Raw genomic sequence first — 17,944 nt, 5'->3', positions numbered from 1 at the left:
AAGAAGAAATAAACAAATAGCTTATTCCACCATACTTGGCGTATGTCGGACATGTCATATTCATCCTCTACATTTGTATCGATTATCATCTTATTTTAATTTTTGTTATATTTCATTTTCCAGGAGTATCCAACTCAAAAATTGCATTTTATTTATGGTAATTGCATAGTAATCACTGCCTTTTACAGTTTACGGAAATGAACTTTTGAAACTGTGCTAAAAATCTGAGATATATGTATTCTCTCGTGGATATATGTTAACGCAGGCCCGTATCTAAGGGGGTCCAGGGGGGCCGGCCCCTAACTTTTGGCTGCCCCCACCCTAAAATTTGCATGGTAGGCTTGCAAATGAACTATAATATGGTGATGAACTATGATATGGTTGGATCGGCCCCCCTAACTTCAGCCCCCCCCCCCTACATTTTTGGGCTGGCTACCGGCCTGTAGTTAATGTACACGCTGGAGATGCGCCCTTAGTGAACATACATATTAGTGAAGGTGAGTAAGCGCATAATTGAAGATTCTTTTCAGCATTTGCTAATACGACTGGTTCTCCATGTCATTGTCCGTGTCTGTATAAGCACTTCAACTGGAGCGGGCTTTTTAAGTTAACCCTTCATTTTTCCATCTTTCTTTTCGCTGTACACTTTGCTGTCCATGCCAATAATATTGTCCGGAAAACTTCAATGTAATGTTTTACTTTATTTGAATAACGTAGCACATAGTGAAGCAACTCATCTGTAATCTAACAGTAAAATAATTGTAAGTGTTGATTTTCTGAATTCCGTCACGGAATCGATATTTGGAGAAAAAAGCGCGAAGAGCGCAGCTTTACCGGGGAGTAGAAGCGCAAGCTAGAAATTTGAATTAAGAGTTTTAAATATTTGGCCTTCGATTTACGTATGGCAAGATAGCCCCCCCACTTTAGAAAATTGAAACAATGACTAGGTCATTCGTTTGTACTACGTTTGTACCGTTTGTACCGAAAATATTCTCGTTTGTACCATTTTCCTTATAGGGTTATTTGAGAGGTCAACTGGGGGGGCTATCTTGGCGCCAAGATAGTCCCCCCATATCACAGCACAAAAAATTGAAATACACCATTCGAAAGCAAATCGTTTGTACCGTTTGTACCGAAAAAAGTTTTGTTTGTACCCTGATAGTTTTCGAGAAACACGAGATGACATTTGGGGGGCTATCTTGGCGCCAAGATAGCCCTCACGTATCACAGCACAAAAGAGGCCATACGTGTCATCCGCTCTTTCTCGAAAACTATCAGGGTACAAAGAAAACTTTTTTCGGTACAAATGGTACAAACGATTTACTTTCGAATGGTGTATTTCAATCTTTTGTGCTGTGATATAGGGGGGCTATCTTGGCGCCAAGATAGCCCCCCAAATGTCATCTCGTGTTTCTCGAAAACTATCAGGGTACAAACAAAACTTTTTTCGGTACAAACGGTACAAACGATTTGCTTTCGAATGGTGTATTTCAATCTTTTTTGCTGTGATACCGGGGGGCTACCTTGGCGCCAAGATAGCCCCCCCAAATGTCATCCCCTGTTTCTCGAAAACTATCAGGGTACAAACAAAACGTTTTTCGGTACAAACGGTACAAACGATTTGCTTTCGAATGGTGTATTTCAATTTTTTGTGCTGTGATACGGGGGGGCTATCTTGGCGCCAAGATAGCCCCCCCAGTTGACCTCTCAAATAACCCTATAAGGAAAATGGTACAAACGAAAATATTTTCGGTACAAACGGTACAAACGTAGTACAAACGAATGACCTAGTCATTGTTTCAATTTTCTAAAGTGGGGGGGCTATCTTGCCATACGTTTCGATTTGACCTTGATGCCAGAAATCGGGACTAGCAACAACCCCTTTCTCGTATGATAGACTAGTACCTAGAATTTTTTTTTAAGTACGTCCAGTTTAACTGCTAATTGTAGTGGTTTTCATAATACTGAAGTGGGTTTTCTTTTACAAGTTATTCGATGCGAGCGGTCCCGGGTTCGATTCCCGGTGGGGTCACTCGGTTGAAAAAGTGTATCACGCTTTTTCAGGCCAGCCACCCTGAATAAGGTTTTCCTGGGTTTTAATCATTCACGCCAGGCAAATGGAAGTGTGGTACCTAAGTTATAGGTCCCAGGCCGCTTCCTTCCTACCCCAATCCTTCCTTCCTTCCCTTTCCGCGGAAAGTGTGCTCGCCGAGGGACGTTATCCCTCAAACGTGACGGGCTAAATGGCCTTAGATGCTGAAAGCCCAGATATCCAAATCCTAAATCTTTTGCAAGTTGTGTGTAATAACGCGAATTGGAGGATTTCAATATCAGTGGAAAAATTAACATAAGCTTGTGATCATGACTAATTATGGTCGAATTATTAAGTAAATAAACCTTAGAGAGCTACAGGGTCAAGAGTGAGTACAGCATTTAAACGCGTTCAGAAAGATTAGGTGCAGTGTGTGTGTGATGTCAGACAATATATACGTACATAGTTATTGTCCGTAGATTTTTGAATTAATAAATCTCTTATTTATTAAAGACTAGCAGCGTTCACCCCGCTTCGCTGCGGTCACCCCGGAACGCAATAAACTTTGTTACTTAGATAATTTTTACTTTTTCGCTTTCAAGTGATATGATAAAAACCATAGAAGATTGCAGTAAATGTTAACATTATATCGCCTGTCATTTATGTTAACCCGCCCCGCTTCGCTGCGGTCACCCCCGAACGCAATAAACTTTGTTACTTAGATAATTTTTACTTTTTCGCTTTCAAGTGATATGATAAAAACCATTATAACGCCTGTCATTTATGTTAACCCGCCGAGTGACACGGTCATGCGGGTTGCATATAAATACGTTTATTTTTATACCTATGATGAACTAACAAAGGATTTGTACGTAATGGACACCTGAATGGTCAATTATCTCAAGACACTGGTAATTGAAAATTAAAGTGATATGATAAAAACCATCTAGGGTCCAAATCCTAATAACCCCCCAAAAATAAAAGAAATTGGTTCAGCCGTATTAGCGTGATGAGCGGACAAAGGATTTGTACGTTCTCTTTTATATATATAGATGTCATTTATATATACATATGTATTTGGGGTTATTGTCTCATTTTGAATTATTGCACCTTCAGACTTTACGTCCTGTTGGCTTAATTTTATCCCCCCAATATAGAGTATCTAATTCTCACACTGGTTTTATATTTAGTTAGGATTCACAATATCTAGACATGAATCTTGTAAGGACTGAAATGAGGTTCGAGTAGAGAATTTTAATATGAGAAATGTCCAAAATTACCAAAAGTGCACTTGAATTCTTTGTGCACTGAGCATCCCATACGTAGCCCATACAAAAGTCACGCATTTCCTGAATCGACATGACAGTGGGCGCTTTAACCCTTAAGAGATCCGGGGTTTTTGGGCTATTTTTTAGACTTTCAGTCAAGCAGCTACTGCATCGTCACTATTTATCCTAGGATCATGGTTCATACCTCATTCTCTTTAGAATGGAGCTGGCTTTCAAATGATACTACTTGCATGCTCATACTATATACCAGGAGCGGGAAAAAAGATGTCAAAGGGAAAATTTTGGAGGGAAATTTTTTTTTCTCGCACTTTGGGCCCCCCTGGAGCGACCCTGTGTGAACGTAGCCATCTAAAAAAATCTGGTAAATAGTACTAGGTATACTCAATGTGTGTAACAAATTTCAAGTTTCTATCTTGAATACCAAGGGCGGGAGAAATTTTATCAAGAATTCCCACCATGCTCCAAATTACCGTAAAACACCATGATCTCAGGTAAAAAATTTCCTGAGACATCCCTAATTACCCTAGGGTCACGTTTCGCCCATCATTCTCTTCAGAATAGAACTGCCTTTCAGGCGGTATGACTCACGTGTCTCCATCATGTATCTAAGGCGGGAAAATGAGGAAAAACGGGATTTTTGGGTAAAAAATATCCCTTTTTCAACTTTTTGACCCTCTGGATACCCTCCTGTTTTAACGCAGAAATCTGAAGAAAAATCTGGTAAATACTACTCGGTAGACTGCATGTTTGTGCAAAATTTCAGTCTTCTACGTGCAAAAATAAGCCCGCCAAAAATACTTTACATAACCCCCCAAAAAAGTATTACACGAAAATATAAATTTTAGACTTATGACGTCATCACCTCCTATGTATCGACACAGGAAGGTGTGAAACCATCCGTAATGTCTTCTGCAATGCCTCTGGACTTGAAAAAACAAACAAACAAAAAAAAAACGGACGAAAAAGCTCAAATAGGAGAGTTATAACGCAATGTATAAATACTATGAAACACCCCGTATGGTACAAATTATACCATGAGATCCCCAAAGGGTTAACCCATTTATTGGTCGTGACAGATGTAAATAGCCTCGCTCTTGACTCTCCATTATATTTAAGCAATCGATCATTATCTGTCATTGATGTAATTTTATGCATATACGCGTCGATATACTCTTTTTCTCTTCTGATGAATCAGCGAAGGCTTTTGAATGGTGTCATGGTTGCAAACCTTATATATCGTAAAGTTAAGTGTATAGTGGTTAATTTCTCTCTGTTGTTTCCTGTGGCGTATATTTGCACTACTTAAAAACAAAATGACTGCAAGTGTAAACATTCCTTTGTAAGGAATTTGGATGTTTCGAATTAGTATTGTCGATTATTAGTAGGTTCGCATACCTTATTCTATTACACTATATTGCTTAACAATATATATATATATATATATATATATATATATATATATATTTTTTAAAAAGCTGTATGTTGTATTTGCATGGTCTTCTATAAATATTAGTATTGGAATTATATTCAGAATAACATCTCATGGTTAGCTAAAATCTTGAATGATTTGCTACACTGTAAGGAAGGCGGAGAACATATTTCAGCTCCGAAGAAAATAGTGCCGTCGATGTTGATTTCGGTACCCAAAACAATTTACAGGTTTTGTTGATTTTCGCGTCCCTATTGTTGTTAATTAAGGAAGTTGTTAGACCCTATTGTTAAGTTTGTTTCTAATTTAATAATATTTTCTTTAAAACTGAAAATAACAACGGACACAAGATGGTTGCAGACGCTACTAACCTCCGTTGGCGGAAGTTTACAACCCTCATCTGAGTGGTACAACGGCTAATGCAAGCGCGTTGCAGTCTCACAAGAAGAACGTGCCGGGAAAGCGCCTAAAGGTTCAAGTAATATTTTGCGTTTCCTAGTTTTTGTGAGAAGCACACACAAACACAAAATCGATCAGATATAACTGATGTTTCTGAAACTGTTCTTTTTTGCAACACAATAGAACACAAAAACTACAGGGGAAGTTGTCATTCCGGTGCGCGGTGCAGTGTACGTGCTGATCGTAACCGTTGGAAAGTTTTGTGTCGTTTTTCGAAAGACATTAGATATGTGTTTAGAAAATGATAAGATTCTTTTGTGAAAACATTAAGAACGATAAAAGTACTACAGAAGTAAAAGGCGTAATATTTATTATCAAGGTGAAATCTAGGTTAGAGCAGTCCAATAGTGAGAATGTCAAGACACAACCGCTACAGATTACCACGTGACTTTCTTGGCGGGATTATCAACTGAACTAAAACCACCAACAGGAAAATTACTTTTGTGTGACATAAAAGTGACAATGGCTTTGTAGAAAATTCGTTTCTTCTTACAGAATTCGAAATAGATAAGAAGATTATTACCTCTGGTGCGTGAGGTTCTTCATTCGATCCCCGGCCAACTGAGTTTGTGATGGACAACATGATCGCGGTTCGCGGTTTTCTTAGGGTACTTCCGTTCCTCCCACATCCTCATTCGACCAATATTTCCATCACTATTCACTTGTTTTAATCATCGTCTTAATTAGGCTAGAAAGCATTAAACTGGAAGATATGACGATATAATAGGTAAGTTCCTTTGTAATTTTGTATATATATATATATATATATAACGTTATAATTCTTAACAGTGCACCTATTGGGCTACTTAAAAAAGTCAATAAATTGTGAACGAAACAAAACCTTTTGAGTTGGTTATAAGCAAAGAAGATCGAGGATTCATCAGGTCTTAAAGATTGGACTTTGAACATTGCAAATTCTACTCGCTAAAGATATGAAAAACATGTTGATCAATTTAAAAATAAGTGGTCAGGAGGACGTGTTTTGTCTTCTCGCTGACAAGTAAATCCAATTTTCGGAGCCAGGCGGGGACGTTACATTTGGGATGCATTCCGACATGTATATGCTTGCAGATGTTCGACATCTTACAGTGAAGGGTTTGTCTCAAGTATCAGCTGATGAGTGCAAAAGTTTCATTCAGCGTGTTCTTGTGGACGAAAAACAGTGAAAAGATGTCTGCGTTTCAGAGCCTACAAATCTACTTTGAAGATTATTATATAGACTTCAGTGGTATAAAAATTTTGTCCCACAGCTCCAGCGACCTGAAGTGAAAGAAAGTAAGTTTCAAATATTTTTCTTTCCCATACACCAAATATAATTTTAAGAAATTCACATGATAACAACTACAATCTACACGTTGATTTGTTTTCAAATACCTCAGTAATACACTGGCTCTGAAATATGGCCATTAATATAACTAGCCCTATGTAAAAACAACCGTGACCAGGAGCGGTGCTTAAGGGGGCAAGGGGGGGCAGTTGCCCCCACTTTTTTGAAGTGACCCTTTAATGTATATAGTTTCATTTGGAAATGTAAAGTTGTTGTAAGTATATGTATTACTGGTTCATAGAAAAAATGGTGTCATATAGGCCTGTTTGCTGTTGTTTGAGTACGTACTGCGTATTTGCCTTCCCGTGCAGTTAAGAAAGCTACAGCAATTGCGTTTTAATTACAATTCAAACAATTAATATTGCAATTGCGTATTTCTTTAAATGACGTAGCATGTACTTGTAGTATTTACTCTTTCATTTTCTCAGAGTAATAACATACATTTAATGGTATGTGTGGAATAAAATACCGTACATAAGTTGTTCATTAACCCCAGTCTCAATATAACTTTTGCGAAACAAGCCTCATTATTCATTACTATAATTAATATTATACTTTCTATTTATTTATTTTGCAAATTTGTTATTAAATAATCTGATCACAGACTTTTCCAGACATAATTTTAAGATGTTCATGAGCAAGGAATCAAATCTCTTCTTACACCTTCGTTGTTTAAGAGTACAAAGGGCTATACTAGTACCCACTTACGTTGCTCTTGTCAATTTACTTAATAGAATATGAAATACGATATACGGTATTTTAACTTAAAATAAATAGTATCTTATTAGTTACACAACCTTTCGTCAAACAAAGTGTTAGAAACAACCAGGAAAACTAACATCGATATACAAATATTCAGATCATGTCTGCCCCCCACTTTTAACATCCAACGCCGCCACTGACTGTGAACTACGGAATACTTTAGTGTTGTGTAATATTAAAATGTCTCAATATTCTTATTCTGTAGTTTGCTCAATTTCTGACAAAAATGATGTAAATGAGTGTGTTTGGTGCCTCACTTATTTTTGATATTTACTACTTTTCATAGGTGTAAAAGAGTGGCATTAACTAATAATTGATATTTAATCGCGTATGAATAACAACTTGCATTACACAGTTTGTTTACGTATGATGTCAACCTCTCTGGAAGGAATAACAACATAAGGCTGGTGTGGAAGAGCAGCGAGGCAATATTTTCTCTCGAAACGCTTGCTGTCGACAAAAGAAAGTAGAAACAGAGATATCTTTTCATTAATTATGGTTTAAAATTTCTTATTAAGAAACTATTTCAGTGGTGTCCATTTGCGAGTTTCAGGGCACAGATTGTACACAAAATATTATGTTTTGGAGGGAAGGGTTCGTCTCTTTCGCTTATTCTACTGTGTGAACAAGAAAAGGTGGCTTCTGACAATTGGGTAGAGCACGTGGAGTATTGGAGGCGCTGTTGCCAGAGGCTCCGCAACAAAGACAGAAGCTCTGTCGACAAACTTAGGACGTTTATCAAGTCGTCTCAACAACCGTCAACAGCGCGGTCAATTACCTTCGTTGCCTAGCAACAGCGTGAAGTAATACTGCTGTGATTGGCAAACACTCTTCCCTCTCGTTTTGTTTACATGTGCAGTTATCTGTCAGAGGCCAAGTTTCAGTAACTTGATTAAGGCTGCCAATTTAGCCACTTTGTTGCTAGTTTTGGCTACTTTGAGAACCTGGCTAGCCACAACTATTTCAAATAGCCACTAGTGGCTTTTCTAGGCATATGCTTTTTGCTTTTAGCCATTTCTAGCCATTTTCTGAGTTTAGCCACTTTTTCATATATTCTGTGTGTCATTGTACTATTTTCTGAAGTTTGATGCGAACTCTAAGTGGTAACATTCTAAATCCCACTGTTAGAATTGTCCCCATAAAATAAAACATTGATGGTCGTATTGGTTCCTCTTCATATCTTGGTTACACAGCAGAGAATGAGCTCAAAACCTGTAGATTACCAGTAGACGTTGAGTAAAATTTTCAGGGAAGACATGCAAGTTTTAGTAAAAGCCTCTTTAAAGAAATTCAAAATAGACTTCCTGATAATTTATGCGTCCCTTAGAAAATGTATCTTTTTAGTGTGAATAAGGATTTGAAACCGGTGAAACAGTCCTCTATTGATTTAGCGTCAGCTTTCACTCTCAAAGTTCAAGATAATATATAGAGAGTTGAAAAACAGTGGCGAAAATAAATTTCATGAAATAAGTCTTCAGTTGAAGTTTTGCAAGAAGTAAATCGCTACACAGATGCTGGAGGAGAGAATCTATTTTCAGAATTAGTTTCGTTTTTTTTTTTTTTTTGTTTTGTTTTGTTTATGCTAATGCTTTCACATTTGAATGCGGAAATGAAGCGTGTATTCTATCAGGTGAGTAAAGTCAAAAACAGGCTCAGGTACAGATTGAAAACGAAAACACTTTCTTTAATTTTAATGTTGAGATTTGGGTTGCGCTGGGTGTAAAAGAGTTATTCTCTACACGGAATTTCACTCACAGTTTTGCAACTACGTAGTTGAAACAAAAGCAGTTGAGTACAAACAACCGAGACAAAAGAAGCTTGGCCTCAACTTGAAGAAGCAAGTGATGATATTTATCTCTATGAGAGCAGTTTTGCTTTAATTTTATGTTGTTATAGGATTCGGATTTATTTATCTTTGTCTCAGCGTGAAAACTTGTTTTTTCTAGCCATTTCTGGCCATTTTCAGCTACTGATTTTAGCCACTTTTTCTCGTTGAGTGTTGACAACACTAAACTTGATAATAGAAGGAGTTGAGCGATTGGAAACAAACTTGCAGAATTCATAGCTCTTCACCAGTGGCGTCGTTTCAGATTTCGCTTGGGGGGGGGGCAAGACCACCACCGACATAAGACGTACATGTTTTGTACTAGTATGTTAATAGACAATCGATTAATGCATATGTATTCCTCAAACTCTTGGGGGGAGGCAATTGCCCCCTCCTGCTCTCCCTAAATGACACCTCTGCTCTTCATCCTACGATAAATACGCGAAAAGACATAGCATTTTCTGTTTTCACATACAAAGGAGGCACGGCAGTCAAGATCTTCAAAAATTGTCCAAATAGGATAAAACTTACAAATTTTAATCTGTATAACATCCTGAGAACAGAAATAATTTTTAATTTTTTCTATCCCTATTTCAAGGCAGTAGAGGGGACATATTGCTTCTTTAAATCCTATGGTTCAGCTTTTGGATCTAGTCTACAAGAAATTCATTGCAACGAAACTTGCAGGATTCATTGCCCCTTACCCTTCAATAACAACGGGAAAAAGTTACTATTTTCTATTTACACCTACCTAAAGAGGACGGGGGGCGGACATGACGCTCGAAAATTGTCCAAATTGGATAAAACTGGCAAATTTCAATCTCCCTAGCGTCCTAAGAACAGAAATTATTTATAAATGTTTCTATCCATATTTGGAGAGAGCAGAGGAGGCATATTCCCCCATAAAATCCAATGCTACAACTCTTGGGTCTATCTTAGAAGGAGTTGAACAATTGAAGAGAAACTTAAAGGATTCAGAGCGCTTCACTTTGTGATAATAATGCGAAAAAATAACATTTTCTATTTGCATATACAAAGTGGGGACCATGGGGCATGACCCTCAAAAATATTACTAAATGGGATAGAACTTACCAAATTTCAAAGTGTCAAGTCCTGAGAACAGAAATAATTTTTAAGTTTTATTCTATTCCTATTTGGAAGGAGAGAGATGATATATTCCCCAATTAAATCAGATGTTTCTGCTCTTGGGTCTAACCTAGGAAGATTTGTGAGATTGGAATGAAACTTGCAGGTTTCATATAGCTCCTCACCCTACAATAAAAACGTGACATAATAACATTTTCTGTTTGCACGAAGGGATGACTGAGAGCAGGACCCTCAAAAATTGTCTAAATGGGATTAAACTTATCAAATTTCAAAGTATAACGTCCTGATAACAGTATAATTTTTATTTTTTTCTATCCGCATTTTAAGGGAGCAGAGGGGCATATTCCCCATTAATTTCTATGGTTTGATTCTTGGATTCGGACTAGAAGAATTTGAGCGATTGGAATGAAATTTCCACTATTCATTGTTCCTCACTCTACGATAAAAAAAGAAAGAAAAAAAAAGAATTTTCATATAAAAATGGAGGATGAGGAGCATGACCCTAAAAATTGTCTAAATGGGATGTTCAAATTATAATGTGTAACATCCTCAGAACAGATATAATTTTTGCCCTATTTAGAGAGGCAGAGGGGGCACATTTCCCCATTAAATCGTATAGTTCAGCTCTTGAATCTAACCTAGAAGAATTTGTGCGATTGGATCGAAATGTGCAGGTTTCATAGATCTTTACCGGCGATAATAACGCGAAAAAGTGACATTTTCTATTTGCACATACAAAGGTGGGACAAAGGGCATAACCCTAAAAAATGTCCAAATGAGAAAAAACTTACAAATATTAATCACTCTGACCTTCTCAGAAAATAAATAATTTTCATTTATTTATTTATTTATGGGGAGCATAGAAGGCACTTCTTCCATTAAATCCTGTGATTTAGATCTTGGGTTTGGACTAGAAGTAATAAAGCGATTGAAAGAAACTTGCAGGAGTCATAGCCCCTTACCCTGCAATAAAAACGCGAAAAAGATAACATTTTCTAATTGCACATATAAAGGGAGGATTGAGGCATGGCCTTCTAAAACTATCTAAATGGAATAGATGCTACAAATTTTAATCTATCTATCATCCTGAGAACAGAAATAATTTTCCTATTTTTATCTATCTCTATTTGGATGGAACATAGGGAGCATATTCCTCATAAAATCCTATGGTGCGGCTGTTCGGTTCAGGCTAGAATGAATTGAGCGATAGGAACGAAACTTGCAGGATTCATAGCACCTCACTCTACGATAAAATACAAAGAAAATGAAATTTTCTATTTGCACATACGAAGAGAGGACAGGAAGCATGACTATTTAAAAATGACCAAATGAGTTAAAACTTTCAAATTTTAGACTCTCTATCCTCCTGAGAATATAAGTAATTTCTATTTTTTGCTATCCCAATTTGAAGAAAGCATTGGGGACATATTCTCCCGTAAAATCATCTTATTCGGCTCTTGGGTCTATCCTAGAAGGAGTTGAGCGATGAGTAACCAGCTGTACCTGACCCGGATCCTAATATACATATTGATTCTGCTATATGCAGTGTTTTCCATTTGAGATACCCAGTGTTGCGATCCATTTTAAAAACAAGGCGTTAGTCATGTTCGAAAAAAATCCCAGAAGCTCTTTACGTAAGTACTTAACCATATATCCTAACTCTATATAAAACTACATGAACTGAAATAAAATAGCGGGTACTTCCTGTTATCTTGGAAAGTTGAAATTTGGCATGATTGTAGCTTTTTGGAACTAACCGACAGAAAATTACCAAAAGTGAATATCTTTAATTTTCATTGGGTCTAAAGGAGGGGACTTTTTTGACCTATGTTTTAAGTACTTGAAATTGGAATAAGAACTTGAAATTCGGTATGCATGTACGTTTTTATTAGTGTTTTTACTAAGCAAATCCATAAAAATAACGACTTCAAACTCTATACACAGAACTACAAGTGCATCATAGGAAATTTGAAACATTTACGTGCATCAAATGGCGCGTTAATATGTATAAATTTAGTTTTTTGTCACTTATGCGTAGCATTTTCAACCCGAAAGAACGTTCAAAAATAAGAAACGGGTCATTTGAGACATTTAAATGCGTTGTGGTTTAAGATTACTCGATTGATGCAGATTTTTGCATCTGTTTGCAGATGCATTTCTTCTTGATAAGAGCGTCATCTGTCGTGTTTTGTTTGAAGCTACTCTCTAGCACTTGCTGCGCATGCTCGACTGGTTTTCGTGTTGTTATGGAGCGAATTCAGATTTGTTATTGTGTGTGTTCGTTTGTTTGGGTGCTAACTGCTAAGAAAAACGGAGGTAAGTGTATATTAAAATACTATATTACTGTGTTAGGTAGTGGAAGTATATAGTTATTTAGAAAAGTACCGTTAGCAAAACAAGAATAGCAACATGAAAAGAAACAAAGCCATATGGGATTCTCAGAAGGAATTCGTTTCCTGCACAAATTCACAAAGGAGTGAACAAATAAGGAATCTCACTTGCTTGTGATTCATTTCCAAGAAGTGAAAAAAAAAATCACTTGACAAAAATCATCGTATAAACACACCAGTAATACGTGACGAGTGCATGCAAGTGACTCATGCTACCAATTTACATAAAAGTACAAATTATTTCGAAAATAATTTTAGCTTTAAAACAAAAATTGTGCTGGCTGCTAGGTTCTCATTAAAAATATCCGATGCATGCGTGAACTCCGAAGCGCTATTATTATTATTATTATTATTATTATTATTATTATTATTATTATTATTATTATTATTAATAATAATAATAATAATAATAATAATAATAATAATAATTAATATTCTTATTAGGTGAAGGTTGATTATTCAGAAAAAAATCATTTAGCTTGCATAAGTTGGTAGTTCTGCACCAAGGGCGCCGATCCTGGGGGGTTTAGTGGCCTGGGACCCCCAAAGTTGAAATGGCCCTCTAATGAGGGGGCCCAATTTGCTAAGTTGAAGCAGTTTCTCCTATTTCTACAATACATGGTCATTAGCTTTTCCCTTTTACTAATGCATATCTTTCATACGGCCCCCCAAAGTTACACAGAAAACGACGCCCTTGTCCTGCACATACTAATAGTAGAGTACCTACTAAAGGTCACACATGGTCACGTAATTGTGATGTTTTGGTTACAGTATCGGGCCAAAAGCCCCGATTTCGTGATATTGAAGTAAATATTGACAAAACACGGGTATGCCTACTATTGAGCAGGAAATAAATTGAAGATTAAAAACAGTAGCACGACATTAACCCTTATATATATATCGTATATGTTTATACGTTAGGGTAGTATTTTCATTATTCGATTTAAAAAGTACTAATAAAGCTTTTCTTTCCTAGCGTGGAAGCATTGTAGAACACGTTACGTATGGTTTCACACCTTTCTGGGTCGAAAATAGGGTGTGATGGCGTCATAACTTAAAACAAAATAATTTTTTGTTAGGCCTATTTTTACTATTTTTGGGTGACTTACTTTTGCACCTATTAAGATTGAAAATTTGCACAAACATTCAGTGCACCCCTTAATATTTTTTCAGATCTCTACATTAACACAAGGGCAGTTCAGAGGTGCAACAATGTAATAATAATAATAATAATAATAATAATAATAATAATAATAATAATAATAATAATAATAATAATAATAATAATAAGAAGAAGAAGAAGAAGAAGAAGAAGAAGAAATTTCTTTTTCTTGATTTTCCCGCTCAGATACTCGACGGAGACATGTGATTGGTAACGTTTGAAAGTTCTTTCCATTCTGAAGAGAATGAGGTACGAACCATGATCCTAGGGTAAATAGGGATGTCTTATAAAATTTTCCGTTTTATGCGGGAATTTTGGGTATTGTGGGAATATTCTTAGCACATATGTTAATATTTTTTTACCTTACTTTTCTAAATAGAAGCTTGAAATTTTGTAGACATAATCACTCTGCCCTTAATATTTTTCAGTTGAATTTGAGATCTGTGTGTTAACACAGACAGGAGGGGTCCAGAGGTGCTAAGAAAAAATGGATATTTTTAATAAAAATCCCATTTTTTGCAATGTTTCCCGCCTCAGATACATGACGGAAACATATGAATTGTACCGTTTGAAAGACTGTTGTATTCTGAAGAGAATGAAGTGTAAAACATGACCCTAGGATGTCTCAGAAAACTTTTATATTACATCCAGTTCTTTTTGAGTCATCTGGGTCACTGTGGGGATGTTCTTAGCTGATTGGTATTTTTTTCATACTTACTATTCAAGATAGAAGCTTGAAAATTTGTAACACGTTTCGTGCTCCATTTTTCAGTAGATTTTGAGATCTGTGTGTTAACACAGGGTGTTCCGGAAGGACCCAAAATAGAAAAAAGGGATTTTTCTACCAAGCGCCTTATTTTTTCCCCTCAAACTTTCCGTTTCAGGGACACGATAGGGAAATGTGAATAGTACAGTTTGAACACAGCGTTTATTAATAAAAAGGAAATATCAAATGTTATTTCTGGCAACACTATCAGATTAAATTTTCAGAGGTTAACAGGATTTTCCACTAGTGTTATGTTCTTCCAATGAATTCAATTTGATTATGAGATTTAAACTGACTGTTATTTCTTTTTAATTAAAATTCAGAGTTTCATGAATGGGAAATGAAAGAAACATAACTGAGCATGTCAGAAGGCTTCTGATGATGTGTCAGTAGAGACAAGAGCACCCACTACAAAACATGCTAAGGCTAAACCAGTAACGTCTTAGTTACTGTTCCATTCTCAGTTTTTTTTTTTCAGAATATCATATATTACAGAGAAAGTAACCTTGATAGCGAAATTCTGATTTCAGATTTGAATTTAACATGGTAAATTACTATAGACATACAGACTTTTGTTTCAGAAATATAACTTTTTTAGAACATTGTAATTATACATCACAAAAACAGTTTTCATATTTTTGTACGTAATTCGAAACGTCCATGTATTTTTCCGTTTGCAAAATATATCTTTAATAATTAAACACAGGAAAATGTAAGTGAACAATTCTTTCAGATGATTTTAAAATGAAACTCTGGGTGTCTTCCCGTTTGGCCTTTTCCCGTTTCACCTTGTGCCTGTTTTCATTACTTCAGGCTATGATGCTAAGATAGTATATGCTAATTTGATTGTAAGACGAAACAGGAATTCATGTTTGCCCTTTCCATTTCGCCTTACACCAGCGAAGGGAATTTTCAAATCATGATAGGGAAATTTAGTGTCATTTTGGAAAACATTTGTAAGGCTAATAGTATTTACGTTTGAACGAACAGAACAGCGTATAATCAAAGTAAGTATTCAGAATATGTGTTATTAGCGTCACTGTTTAAAAGATTGCTCATGTAGCCTTGTATCTGTACCTCACATATAAAGAAGAGAGCGGCGGAAGAACGAACATCAACAATTACTAAGACATATAGGCAAGTATATATAATATTTGTAATAAGGTATAAGTAATTTTGATACTGAAGCTTCTCTGCATGTTTCTAATGTTTATTCTTGCAACTTCTCCAAAAGTTATTTTAGAACTTTAGATGTGGAACTTTTCTAAAATAGCATCCTATCTAGCACACAAATACATAGTCCATTTTTTTATTTATAGTGTAACACAATTAACCGGTCGTAGTTAAGCAATGTTCCGTCTGTCTTTACTTTCTCGAGGGAAAGTATGACCATTTTCTGTTGATGTTTAAAATTAATTTTTATTTCTTCTCTCCAGGAAGAAGATTGCTAAGGGAAATTACTGTAGTGAAACTGCATCTGTTGTTCCTATTTTTCGTGCCGTCAAACACTCTCTATATAACGTATGAGCATGAACCGGGCACCACTATCACAATGATTGAGTAAATTGAAGGTGAAAGGATTGTGGAGCGAAACGCACGACGGCAAAAACTTTTATTGAGGGATGAAGGCGTTGACACCAGTAGAATTCTTGTGAGTTATATTTTAGTAATCAAGAAAATAGATTATCATTTCCTACTTTCTTCTTGCATTTTTTTTTTTTTTTTTTTTTGAAATCGTGAAAATTTGATATGACAATAGTAATAGAAGTAAGAATATTAATATTAAAGCATTTTCTTTAGAATGTCTGTGTTATTTCTATCTTCAACAGGTTTTCGGCACTCTTGGAAATTTGGAGATTCTTTGTCAGTGCGACAGGATTGTAATGGATGGGACACTTAAGAATGTACCTCGCCTTTTCTCCCAAATGTATACCCTGCACGGAAAATATTTCGGCCAGGTATTTGTTCTCCTCTTCTGCATATTTTCCAGTAAAAAGCAAGACACATACAGTATGTAAGATTACAGGAGGTAATCAGGGAAGAAGCTGAGAAATTTGGACTGCCTTTCAAATTGAAAGAAGTTTCTATTGATCCTGAGAAAGTAGGAATCAATGCTGTAAATAAAGTATTTTCTGGTTAAAATCAGAGGATGTTCCTTCCACTTTTCTCAATCTGTTGGAGGAAGGTTCAGCAGTTAGGACTTTCTCAGTTGTACAAAGAAAGCAATGAAGTGGAAAGATGGATTCGACATGCAGCAGCAGTACCTCTGGTTCTAATTTCCCATTTAGATGTAGTGTTTTTACGTTTGCAAGAAGATGCGCCTGACGTTGTATGTAAGGAGGAGTTCCATGATTATCTTGTAGACAATTGGCTGGATGACGGTGATACGTTATTTTCCCTGTAAGTATGTTTTCTTTCCTACATAAGTAAATGGCGTTTAGTGCAAGTTTTTTAAAAGTATTAAATCATTAATTAAGCTATTCCGAGCACTCTACAGTATGGCATTTTCCCCATTAACACCTCATGTAAAGCGTAATATAGATTTTCTTGCGACGTGCATGTATTGAAGATTCTGCATACACTGATTTGTAAATTATCAAAAGAACACATTCTTTTGATTTACAAAAGAAATAAATTAGGTTCACCCAAAATTTTGCTTCGACTTTCTAACGTAGATTCTCCTGCAATCCTTTGAATCTTTAATGTGCTAATGATGTATTTTTACCTATTTGTAGTGACTTGTGGAATCACTTGGAAAACGATCAAGAACGAACGACTAACAATGCAGGACAGTGGCACGTCAAATTACGAAGAAAGGCATCAAGGGATCACTTAGACATACATTCTTTCATTGAATTAATGAAAGACAAGCAACGTGAAAATGAAAGATTGCGAGTACTTCTTCAAGCGGGTTATCAGGAAACACTAAGAAAGCTAAAGTAGAGACGGTTTGACGACAGGATTCACCGCCTAAAAGATAGACTTAAGAACACTGAAATTGATGTAATTTCATATACTGATGCTGCTTTATATTATATCCACATAGAAACTCGATATGCTATTTCGGGTGTGATAATAAAATTTGTGTTCTTCTAACATATTTGAGTTTAATTTGTCTGGAATAGAAGAGGCGTTGCAGTTGAGAATAAGATAAATCCCTCTTTGTTACAGAAACAGAATGAAAATTCCCTTGTATGTTATAAGGTCAAGCAGGAAAAGGCCAAACAGGAATTCCCTTTTCGCCTTAAGATAACATCCTTATCGGTTGTATGGCAAAATGTTTTGAGGGCATAAGGAGAAAGGGAAAAAGGCCAAACCGGCATAAATTAGTATACTAAAATATATTATAAAAAGCGATAGAAAGATTCACAGACAACTTCCAAAATGGCCGTAGAG

At 36.1% G+C, this 17,944-nt stretch overlaps 1 protein-coding gene across 1 annotated transcript in view; it reads left to right on the top strand.

Annotated features, from left to right (window-relative positions):
* LOC145674255 (uncharacterized) overlaps positions 1–16,952 on the top strand; it is a 74,976-nt gene extending 58,024 nt beyond the window's left edge. The window contains exon 11 of the mRNA XM_081744090.1: positions 16,730–16,952. Coding sequence (XP_081600216.1) covers positions 16,730–16,952 — 223 coding nt within the window. The remainder of the gene's footprint in view (positions 1–16,729) is intronic.
* The last annotated feature ends 992 nt before the right edge of the window (positions 16,953–17,944 follow it).

Source organism: Thermobia domestica, chromosome 17 (genome assembly GCF_964235325.1).
Source record: "Thermobia domestica chromosome 17, izTheDome1.hap1.1, whole genome shotgun sequence".
Lineage (NCBI taxonomy): Eukaryota > Metazoa > Arthropoda > Insecta > Zygentoma > Lepismatidae > Thermobia > Thermobia domestica.
Note: the sequence above shows the minus strand (reverse complement) of the source record. Positions and strands in the feature narration are given on the sequence as shown.